This window comes from Tachyglossus aculeatus, chromosome 13, assembly GCF_015852505.1.
Source record: "Tachyglossus aculeatus isolate mTacAcu1 chromosome 13, mTacAcu1.pri, whole genome shotgun sequence".
Classification (NCBI taxonomy): domain Eukaryota; kingdom Metazoa; phylum Chordata; class Mammalia; order Monotremata; family Tachyglossidae; genus Tachyglossus; species Tachyglossus aculeatus.
Genome location: NC_052078.1, coordinates 7,262,998 through 7,275,458, shown reverse-complemented (window position 1 = coordinate 7,275,458; position 12,461 = coordinate 7,262,998). Strand labels below are relative to the sequence as shown.

Here is a 12,461-nt window from a genome sequence, read left to right as displayed (position 1 = left end):
GTTGTGAAGTTCACCTATGGGCTGCGGGGGTCCTCTCCAATTCACTGTTCAAACTCAGGCTCCCGAGAACGAGTACCAAGAGGAAAGCACCGTGGAGCGGCTATAATCCGGTTCCCCCAACTTCCTCCCAAATCTAGCCCAGGTTGGAGCCCCAGTGCCAGAAGGAAATCTTCCCTGAGGTCAGGAATGGTCTCAAAGCAAAGCCAGATGTCCAAGATCAGCCACGGGATCAACTCACTTGAATCCGAACCTGCCCCTCCAACTGGCCTGGAAACGTTCATCAGATTGATCTCGCCCGAGACATCTAGGCCTTTCCCATAGGGCCCCTTCATCAGCCGTATTCACTGGGTGAGGGCCTACTTCACCTTGTCGAGTGGAGGCAATTACTTCTTGTCAATTAGACTCAATCACTGCACCGTAAACAGCTGGTGGTATGTAGCCATTATCCTCATTTACAACACTGATAGCCTTTTAGCCTTTTCAATTCTCCTCTGCCCGCTCTCGGCTTTCCCTCCCCCTCGTAAATTCTAAGAATCATAAAAATGTATGAGAACCGGCAGAAATACAGGAGAGAGGGGACGCACATCTTTGAACGAAGACAAGAGCGATCTACCACCAGCTGCTTGGAGTGCAGTGATTGAGGGCCTAGTTGATTGAGGATGATTACGTCCTCGCTATGGGAAGGTGAAGTGGGTCCTTAGCCTGGATACCACTGATTAAAGACCATGAAGCCAGGGCCAAAGCCTATGACAGGTTCAATTGGATCTTAATTTTTCAACGTTTGATAGATGTGTTTTTGTGGGCCCCAGGAGACGAGAAACATCTGGGGATCCACTTTCCCCAGAGCCCAGTGTTTGGTTTCCTAGTTCCCTCTGCCCCTGGAGGAACAGGATTGGTGCTGGCCCACCCATGGGGGAAATGATTTGCTTTCTTGGTGGCAGTCAGTCCACTGGGCCATCCTGGTGGGGACACGCAAAGAAGAGCTGACCTCCTGTTTTCACATTTCACCATTTTCCGACTGCCCCGTTGGCACAGTCAGGCCTGCACAAGGTACCCCTGCGGTGATCTTGTAAACTCTCAGGGGAGGCGGTGTCTAGTTCTTGAACTTGCAACCATAATTCTGTTGTTCACTAAGCATTTACTCTGTGCCAAATGATGGGACACAGTCCCTGTCTCACACTGGGCTAACAGGCCAAGGGATCCGGAGATCTTCCAGTTTTACAGATGAGGAACCTGGGGCCCAGAGAGGCCAAGCGATTTCCCAAGATCACACAGCAGGCCAGTGTCAGAGCTGGGACTAGAACTCGAGTCTCCTGATTCCCAAATGCCGTGTTTTTTCCACTAGGCCATTCTAAGATGTGCAGAGCTTAGCACCCTTTTTTCCCATTTTACAGAGGAGGAATCTGGGGCCCAGAGAGGTCAAGTGATTTCTCCAAATCACACAGCAGGCCAGTGTCAGAGCTGGGACTAGACTCTGAGTCTCCTGATTCCCAAACCCCATGCTCTTTCCACTAGGCCACTATAAATTGTCCATAGTACAATTGTGCAATTGTACATAGTGTACATTGTGTAATTGTACATAGTAAATTGTGCAATTGTACATTGCACCCTTTTGGGTCCTCGAAACCTACTCGAGGGGCTAATCTCAATTCATCTGCTATTTGCCGGTTCTGCTGCAGAGAGAACTGGGATTCGAGAATCAGTTCCATTGAAAACTCCATCCAGAAAAGGAAACTCCCTTAGAGGAGAAGGAGCAGCCAAGGGAGAGGGACCACGTCTAATTCCCACCTGTTTATTCTCTCCCAGTGCTCAGCACAGTGCTGTGTACACAGTAAGAACTTTATAAATATTATTACCACTACTACTACTACTAATATCACTAAGGGGGATTTGGGAGGGAAGCCCTCCCACCATCCAACTTGAGAGGGAAACCCAAAAGCCAGAAATTTTTCCCTTTCAGATTGAAGGTGAGAATGCCAGTTCCCTAATTTTTGTAGTGATTCCCTCCAAGGAGAGCCTAGCTTAAGGCTCTGGTTACTCCTCATTACTAGGAACTGATATTCTCCATTTCCTCTAGATTGTGGGCAGGAAATGTGTCTATCAATTCTGCGGTATCCTCCCAAGCACTCAGTACAGTGCTCTGCACACAGTAAATGCTCAATAAATACCATTGATTGATTGAGTTGAGAGAAGAAAACATTTCTAGAGGGCACTGTGCCAGCCACCAGGAGCTGAGGTGGAGGCAGGATGCAGGCTCTGGATTCAAATCCGAATCCTTCTCAGGAGGCCCCAGTTCCCCTCCTGGAAACAGAGTCAACCAGGCAAGGCATTCCTGCCAGTGCCTCTGACGCATGATAGTCTTAGTGAGCTTCTAAAATTGTGCCATTTGCTAGACCGCTTCCTTAGAGCACAATCAATTGTATTTACTGAGTGCTTACTGTGTGCATACCACCAATCATTCGTATTTATTGAGCGCTTACTGTGTGCAGAGCACTGTACTAAGCGCTTGGGAAGTACAAGCCGGCAACACATAGAGACGGTCTCTACCCAACTGCGGGCTCACAGTCTAGAAAGCACCATACTAAGCACTTGGGGGAATACAATATAACAGAGTTGATAGACATGTTCCTTGCCCATAAGGAGTTTAAAGTCTAGGAGACATACTAAAATAAATTATGGTTGTGTACATAAATGTTGTGGGGCTGAGGGTGGGGTGAATAAAGGATAGAAATCCCAAGTGCAAGGATGATAATGAAGGGAGAGGGAGTAGGGGAAATGAGGGCTTAGATGGGGAAGGCTTCTTGGAAAGGTGATTTTAATAAGGTTTTGAAGGTGGTGAGAGTGATGATGTCAAGTACAAGTACAACTGTAAGGTTTGCAAGATTAGCCACGCAAGACCAGAGTAGAGAAGCAGCGTGGCTCAGTGGAAAGAACACGGGCTTTGGAGTCAGAGGTCAGGGGTTCGAATCCCGGCTCCACCACAAGTCTGCTGTGTGACCTTGGGCAAGTCACTTAACTTCTCAGAGCCTCAGTTCCCTCATCTGTAAAAATGGGGATTAAGACTGTGAGCCCCACGTGGGACAACATGATCACGTTGTATCCCCCCCCAGCGCTTAGAACAGTGCTTTGCACATAGTAAGCGCTTAACAAATGCCATTATTATTATTATTAGTAGTAGTAGTAGTAGTAGTAGTAGTATGTGAAAATAGCACCAAGAAACACAAAGAGATTAACTGCTTGCATTTTCCAGCCCCATTTATGGGATGACTCACCTGGAGGTCGGCTTTATTATAGGGTGGTTTGGATTAGGGGGAAGGAGAACTGTGTTTATGAATAATAATACTGATGATGATGATGGTATTTGTTAAGAGCTTACTATGTGCCAAGCACTGTTCTAAGCGCTGTGGTAGGTACAAGGTGATCAGGTTGTCCCACGTGGGGCTCACAGTCTTGATCCCCATTTTACAGATGAGGTAACTGAGGCACAGAGAAGTTAAGTGACTTGCCCAAAGTCACACAGCTGATAAGTGGCGCAGCTGGGATTAGAACCCACGACCTCTGACTCCCAAGCCTGTGCTTGGAGAAGCAGCATGGCTCAGTGGAAAGAGCACAGGCTTGGGAGTCAGAGGTCATGGGTTCAAATCCCAGCTCCGCCACTTGTCAGCTGCGTGACTTTGGGCAAGTCACTTAACTTCTCTGCGCCTCAGTTACCTCATCTGTAAAATGGGGATAGAGACTGTGAGCCCCCCTTGGGACAACCTGATCACCTTGTAACCTCCCCAGTGCTTACAACAGTGCTTGGCACATAGTAAGTGCTTAATAAATGCTATCACTATCATTATTATTATTTCCACTAAGCCAAGCTGCTTCTCACAGATGGTCTGCTTCTTACAGACCGCTGGGAATGGAGCAGTTATGGAGGAGTGAAGGAGTGTGATTGGCTGAGGTAGGGGAGATGAGAAAGGGGCAAGCAGTTCAGGGGGCAACTGCTTAACACTGTGCTCAGCAATTGGACAGGAGACCCCTTACATCTTTTCCCTTTCAAATTCCCAGAGGTCAGTAAAGGCCATCCGGGCCCTGTCCCATTGTAGAACTGGGCACTGTGTGTATTTCATCATCATCATCAATCGTATTTATTGAGCGCTTACTATGTGCAGAGCACTGTACTAAGCACTTGGGAAGTACAAATTGGCAACATATAGAGACAGTCCCTACCCAACAGTGGGCTCACAGTCTAAAAGGGGAAGACAGAGAACAAAACCAAACATACTAACAAAATAAAATAAATAGAATAGATATGTACAAGTAAAATAAATAAATAGAGTAATAAATATGTACAAACATATATACATATATACAGGTGCTGTGGGGAAGGGAAGGAGGTAAGATGGGGGGGATGGAGAGGGGGACGAGGGGGAGAGGAAGGAAGGGGCTCAGTCTGGGAAGGCCTCCTGGAGGAAGTGAGCTCTCAGCAGGGCCTTGAAGCGAGGAAGAGAACTAGCTTGGCGGATGGACAGAGGGAGGGCATTCCAGGCCCGGGGGATGACGTGGGCCAGTATTTAATTTTTTCATGGGGAAGTAGCTGAGGCTAGCCTGGAAGGGAAACTTACCTTGGTCGCCACTGGCCACCAACACATAGCAGACAAAAGCCACTCTTGACCCTTGCTCTTGATCACTATTTTCCATCAGTTTTCCCTCTCTTTCCCTCACATTCCTCAGCTCTCCTTTCCCACTATGTCCCAGCCTGCACTCCTCATTCCTCCAAAGCTCATCTGTTCACTGTGAACCTCTCTTGCCTCTAACCCCTTGCCCTTCCTCCTGCCTGGAACTTGCTCCCCCTTCAAATTGCCAGGACGTATTTCTCCCCAACTTCAAAACTCTGAAATTCCACTTCATCCAGGATTATTCTTCTCCCCAGGTCATTCCTTCCCAAATGCCACCTCACCACTTTTCATGTATATCAGGGCTACAAAATTCTTTCTATGAATAGCATGTGGGTTTGGATATCGACGCTACACGATCTCGCCAATGATCTCAATGACACAGTCAGGCAAAATAGTGGTTTGGTGGGATGACTGAGCTGGTTGGACCCAGGCATGGCTGTGTATTGAGTGGAATTTCAAGAGGGGAACTCTGAATCCAATCTTGCCTTTAATAATAATACTTGCCTTTAATAATAATAATGATGGCATTTGTTAAACGCTTACTATGTGCCAAGCACTGTTCTAAGCACTGGGGTAGATACAAGGTAATCAGGTTTTCCCACTTGGGGCTCACGGTCTTCATCCTCATTTAACAGATAAGGTAACTGAGCCACAGAGAAGTTAAGTGACTTGCCCAAAGTCACACAGCTTATAAGTGGCGGAGCCGGGATTAGAACTGAAGACCTTTGACCCCCAAGCCCGTGTTTCTAGTAAAGGACTAAAGCGTCCTAAGCCATGCTTTACTCATTCCCAATCAGGAACTGCTTATATGTACCTGAGAACAGAGTCTGAATCAGTGAGTTGACATTAAGGCTCCAGTGATTTAGTTCTTCATCGTCACTTACACTAGAAATAATTGGATCGACATTCTTGTCCATTACCCAGCCATCCTTCGCCCTTGCAGCAGAATGATACAGAACACAGTCTATGGTTTTAAACAGGAAATCAAAATTTATTAGTATGCTCATAAATTACAAAACACTTCACTACAAAGACACTTCCCAGGTTGGAATCACATTTTTAAACAATTTTACATTTTCAAGTATTCCAGTGTTTTACTCATTACACACGATTAAATACGATTAGATTACATGTGTCTGCAATAAAGATTGCACAATTGCTAATGCAGAGATGAAGAACTTGGTCTATTAAGGTGATACAGTTATCCTCATGTGAGAAATGAAATTACTCAGGTAACTTGTAGAAAATGGAGCAGATGAACCTATTGAAAAGTCAGTATCATGATAACGGTAGTCTCTGGATTTTTATATTCTGAATGAGTTCCTAGGAACATTAGCTTCATGTTCCAAATCAGAGTGGGACCTTTCAACTAGTGTTCAAATAGACCCAAATATGTACAGTGCATAGAGCTTATAGGTTAGGAAGGATCACATTCAGTAATAGTAATAGAAAGCTATCCAGGAGTGCTTGCTATATGAAGAGGTAACAACGATGCACTATTACTATCACTGAATTCAACAAGCACAGAGCTCCTGAAAAGGCAGAAGGAATTAAAACAGAGAAAACTGGATATTAAGTGTGCCTCTGTTGGCCTGGATCTGGACTCTCTGTTACGGGCCTCGCTCCCACGGCTATAAAAAACTAAAAGCTCTGAAAAATAACATGAATAAAATGTTATTTCTCCAGCTCTCTTGACGTAGATTATCCACTAGAGTGGAAAACCTGTGGGGAAAAAAAATTGTGTTTAGGGTCTGTCATTTAATACAAAGACCATTTGAAGAGGTTCAGTGCAGTTCATTTTTTGAATGAGCAGACTTGAATGGAAGTGAGATGGAATAGATGGAATAGTTTGTGGTGAGCATGAGCAGGCATTCGTTCTCCTCTCAACTCCACAGCGGAGAGAAGGGGGAACAGGGGTGTGGAGAGAAGGAAAGCAGCGAACGTATAGCTGGGAAAACCAAAGGGAGACTGAGATTTCAACACAGGTGTGGATTCTAGACCATCCACTAGCCTGTAAGCTCATTATCGGCAGGGAATGATCCACTAATTCTGTTGTGTTGTACTCTCCCAAGCGCTTACTACAGTGCTCTGCACACGGTAAGCGCTCAATAAATACCACTGATTGATTGGGTTGAGTAACATTTTAGCAGATTAATTTCTACACAAAGGGAGGGGAGAGGAATGCCAGAGAATGAGATGAAGCTGAGGGAAAGATGTGGTGGGTTAAGTTGCTAAAGCTACTGCCTCATTTTAGTGCGGAAGCTTTCAGAGACAGATCTGAAAAGGAAAGACCAGGCACAACCGTCCGCGGGGCACCTGTGAGTAAATGGGAAAATTATTCTCAGTCGAACCTGCAAATGGAAGAGAGGCATTAGTCTAAAAGTGAAAGTCCTCAGGCGGAAAAGTGTTGAGAGTTTCCCCTCCTGTAAAAAGCAGAAGTTGCGTTATACAGATTGAGCGATGATTTTCTACCCAATAAATATAGCAGCCAAGTTATACACCAGCATAGACTTCTACAGAGTGCAAAACTCGAAACAAATCTTTAAATATGTTAAAGGAAATCAATACCAAGTCCCATGGAGACATCCTACAATGATCAGGAGTTCAGAAGATCACATTAAAAGACCATCAACAGGTCTTAGATACCATACTAAACATATAAATCTGCAAGACAATTTTTTATTAAGTGCCTTGGACTCCAGTGGCCTGATGCACTCTAAGGCCCCACCCACAGGCTAAACCTGTTAAAATTAGAAAAGATGAAGTCAAAGAGCCCTCTCCCATTTTGCTAGCAGTGAAAGGCAAATCCCAGGCTCCCCTTTCACCCACTTCAATAAAGTCTTTTACGGTATAAAATACTTCCACCAAAAATACGCACAGAAATGGAAAGTGAAAACTTTCAAACATTCTCTGCAATAGTCAGTGTTACAAAGAATGATCCTTCCCAACCGTATTTTACCAGAAGATGGTATACATGAGGATCCAATATGAATCAGTGTTTTTGTCACAAGACCTTGGGCTTATATAGCCCCTAAATTAGGCATTTTCAGGATAAAAATTAAGCAGGTTGCAAAATACCTTACAGAAAATCCTTAGGATTTAATAATAAATTAAGGTAAAATATCTTTGAAGAATTGAATGTTTAAAACAACATTTCACTCAAAGTCAAGAGAACCAGTCAAAAGGTCACATTGAAACACCATGGTAAACACCCTCAATGACCCCAAGGTGATTCCTCCCATAAATTCTATTTGTGCCTCTTCAAAGTGGTTTCCCCACGGGATTAGTTTCCTTCTAAACTGGCTGCTGGAACTTGGCAAAAAGTGCCAAACACACCATCAAGTTTTCCGGCTCCTCCAAAAGGCTCAAATTTGGATGCCCCGAAGCTATACTCCTTGCCTAAAAGTATAAGAAGCCGGAACTGAATCCTAGCAGGAAAAAAGGAGAGAAAACGTACACAGGACTGCAGAGAAGGCGACCTCTGAAAGCACTGGCATGTAAGAACTCTTAGCCCTGAGATAGAAGTCGAAAGCCATGGCTATTTGAAACCTAATTCCTCCCTAAATAATTGAGCACATGATCCAGGGGAGCTAAAAAGCCTAGCTGAACTTCATCCACCAAACAGCTTCACTGATAAAATCCATCCTACACCATAAAGTGCAAGCCTACCTTTTCCTAGAAGGAATAAGATTCAAAAATAGATCGTCCATTCCATCGACCGCCCCGTCTCTGCAGAGCTGGGCCCGAGCGGTGGGGAGCACCCTTCCGATTTTAAAATCCAAAGTGGAAAGAAAGCTAGCTTCTCCGATACACCTTTGAGAGAGAACGCTACTGAGAACACAGTGGGGAAATCCTTAGTTCACGAATTCGCATTCCTAACCACATTTGGAGTCCGTGGGCAACGGCTGAATTAAAAAGGAGTTTACAGCACCATCTAAACTGGGGCCCTGGAGCGCTACTGTACTTCAGACTTGTTCCTTAGTTTCCAATGCCGTATTTGTAAGAACTCGCGAGAGACCCGTCTTACCAGTCCTCAGACAGTTTCTCAATCTGTTTGTGTGCTTCCACTTCTGTTCTCTAGAGCTGCAACTGTAAAAGGTGTGTGAAGGGCAGGGATCTGGTCTACTAACTCTATTCTACTCTTCCGCTTAGTACAGTGCTCTGCACAGAGTAAGCGCTCACTAATTACGATTCACTGATTGACGTCTGCCTGCTGAAAACACCAAAAATGAGGGTTTAGCAGTTCTGTCAATCTACTCTGATGTAGTACACACAATTATTACCTAGACACTAAAAATCTGTTTTAATTACCAAACTTGAGAAAAAAGCCCCCATGATTTTACCACTGTGGTTGTGGAGGTGGGAAAGGGGGGCTGGGGAGGAGATATGTCTCAACTTGCAGTGGCAGCAGAACCAAGGGAAAGGGATTTTTGGCTACCAACCTTTATGAGCCAGGCTAGGAAGGACTTAAAAATAAAAACAATCAAGGCAAAGGCAGCTTCCCCTCCCAGCCCTAGGAGCGAGTCACTATGACTAACCTCCATCCTAGGTTACAAAGTCCGTTTGCGCTCTGGACAAAAATGTCTCAAAAAAACGATAAAAAGAAAATCATCCTTTCAAATGAAGTCAGCCTGAGAAATTCACACACGTGCCCAGATCAACAGTCCTGTAAGGATGAGTTGAGAGAGAATAGCTAAGTGAACTTAGAGACAACACAAAATCAAAACGAGATAACTCAAAATGAAAAAAAGAGTAAAATAATTTGCCTCCACATAATCCCCTACTATATATCCCTATCAGATTTACCATTCACTACTTTTCAGCTTCTGGAATTAGTGGACGAATAATACACAGATCAGGAGAAATGTATTGACTTACTCCCATCTTTATAAAAATTGAAGAGATACACAAAAACACATCAACATTTATGGAACGGTATCCACTGAAGTTTGATAAGACAACACAAAAAATTAACAAATAGCTACGGTGTGGCTGAATTGTAAGCACTTTGAGAAATGTTTTTTTAATCTTAAAAGGTCCATATTTACATAGTACATAAAATGCAATTTTTGCATTCTGCTTCTCATTTAAATGCATGATAAAGAAAGAACAAAGATAATGGTTGCAACAGATCTTCCAAAGAGGGTTTAAGCTTAAGATTAAGACTTATCTGCTAGAAATGCTGTAAGAGTCGAAATAACGTGACTGTCTAATTCTCCTTCCTCCTCTGTTGTGGGAGGTACCCCACAGAACTATAAATCTTGAGGCTATCCCTCAGATTGGTTTCTGCTTAACATCCCAATTTCCTTGGGGTAGATCACATTAAAGAGGTCTAACTTTTATTTCATTACGCTAGTATGTTTTCTGTATCGACCGCCATACTATCATCATGCTTAAGAGATTGGTCGTTTATGCACGTGTGTAAAACTCATGCACATACATACCGCACAGCACCCACACCAGATACCCAGATCAGGTGATACGCAGACCTGAAACTCGATATAAAAATTCTGTCTATGCCCTCCACGTGCACAAACGGTATTCGGTTTTAGTTCAACGGTGGTCCCAGAGAAGTATGCATAAACATCCTCACGAGTCTACTTACTACTTTTGGGACTCACAGTTCAGATTTTTGGTTTGTTCTCAAAACCAAAATACTGCCAGACTGTTGGAAAAGAGGGTGGAATCTTTAAAATCTTTCATAAAATTGGGATAAAAATGGCCAAACTGAGTGGATGTTGTCCACCGAAGCTCAGATTCCAACAACAAACTCAAGTGCCATCAGAGCGATCGGCTATGAACGTAGCCACTGCCAAACTTGGCCCCTAAATGGCTTCAGTTCCTCCTAGCTACTGCTTGTCTGCTCCTGACAACCTCAGTTTCCCAGTGCCAGTTTCACAGGCTGGGAGAAGCAGCCATTTTACGCTGAATCCTCAATTCCAAGGAAGGCAGTTTCCACTGGCGGAAACCTGGTGACCCACAGAGACCGTGCGTGCCCTAGACACCCAGCTCACGGTCATCTCATCTGCTTGCTGGGGCAAATATTCCTTTTTGAAGTGCAACAATGAAATAAGTTTCATTGTCCACTCTCACGCTTACAATAAATGACACCATCCCTGTAATCGAGGGCCGTGTATTGATGGCTCAGTCAGAAAGGTAGCTAGAATTACGGTTGGGAGAAACAGTTGCTAAAGCCCAGGTTGACTTGGTCCTCTAAGAAGGCGAACAAGGAATCCGATTCAAATGCACAGTTCCCTGAACTCATGCTGTCCCCTGCCCACCAGGCATCTGCCCTACATGACGATTTTGAATTCTCTTACTTAAGGACTTATACGCCTATCAACTTTACAAAACAGCTACGTGTAAAAGGTCGCTCAGAAGTCCAGGTGTGCCCTAATGTATTTCCCCGAAGAGTACGGTCTCCAAATTGAAATTTAACCCAAATCAATGCAAATCTTTTACAAAACGTAGGTGCAGACATAAATTAAGGCACTTTGCAAGGATTGTCCAGAATAATTTTAGAGCCTGTGGAAAAGGGATAGATTTCACCTAAAGAAAGCATGGCGGCCAACTTGCTAAGAGCAGCGTCAATATTTCCACATAATGGTGGCAGCTGCTAATTCCACCTCCAGGTTAGCCATCACCTCATAGTCCCTTTTCCGTATATGGACAAGCCACAAATTCAAATTTCTTAGCTTTGAACTGTCTGCATGACTCTACAGCCCCCCTGCACAATATGCCTGAAATTAAAAAAATCAACAATCAAAACAAGAATTTTAGAAGCCGTACCCCACAGCAATGGCACAAGACACAGGGGAAGCGGTGTGAATATACCACTTCCACGCTATATCGCCGAAAAAAATCCAACGGATCTCAGAAAGCTCTTCAAATTCTTCCTGCACCTTTCCTACATCACTACTAGTAACCATCCCTTGGGGCTACTTGATGGTAAAGATAATGATATTTCTTTTCTAGCTGGGGAGAAAAGCAGTTAAGCCTAAATTATTTTTGTGTTTTGTTTTTTTTTTTTAATCAGGAAAGGGGACAAAGGGAATTATATGGTTGGGGGTTGGGAAGATGGAAAGGTTGGAAAAGTGGGCTGGTGAGTTTGGAAGAAGAGTGGGGAGTTTGGCAGGGACAGGGAAAATGCAGAGTGGGCTTGCAAATATTTATAGGAACGCGGTATTATCCCATGGGCATGCCCAGGATATACAATTGTCAATGAATTCAGCTGCCCCTGTTTGGAATGCACTGCTAAAGCCTTCAAATCTACTTGAGGTTGGTGGAGAAAGGGATTTTCTAGCCTGTACTGAAGATAAGAGCAACCATTATCAAATATTCTTTTCTATGGAAAATCTTTATAATTTATGACATGAGTGTTCTTTCCTCAATCTAAGTTACTGTGATCACACAGTCATATCTTGAAGAACAACGTCTACATGCACTGTAAGCACTTAAAAAAAACACAAAAATCCGTAGTTCCTCATGGTTACAATAGCGGGGAGAACTCTAACACCCAAGCTCCAGTTCTCTGGATCCTTCAGTTCAGCTTCTCTTCAGTCAATTCTGTTTTGGGTACTGTAGTTCCAGACAACAGTTAAACAAGAATTGTAAGGCCGAAAAGATCTCGGATCCTGACGATCCAGCTTCTAAATCTGCTTCCTGGAGAAATTCCACAGTAGCTTCTACTAGTGTGAGGACCAGTTTCACTCAGGAGAAATCATTCAACAATCAGGGCCACGTTTATGTGGGACAAATCTATCATGTGCCTGTAGAAGGGTAAAGAAGAGGTTCAGC

At 44.0% G+C, this 12,461-nt stretch overlaps 1 protein-coding gene across 1 annotated transcript in view; it reads right to left on the bottom strand.

Annotated features, from left to right (window-relative positions):
• Positions 1–5,631: 5,631 nt before the first annotated feature.
• RBM33 (RNA binding motif protein 33) overlaps positions 5,632–12,461 on the bottom strand; it is a 122,109-nt gene continuing 115,279 nt past the window's right edge. Inside the window, exon 19 of the mRNA XM_038755872.1 lies at positions 5,632–12,433. Within this exon, the coding sequence (XP_038611800.1) occupies positions 12,385–12,433 (49 nt within the window). The 3' untranslated portion in view covers positions 5,632–12,384. The remainder of the gene's footprint in view (positions 12,434–12,461) is intronic.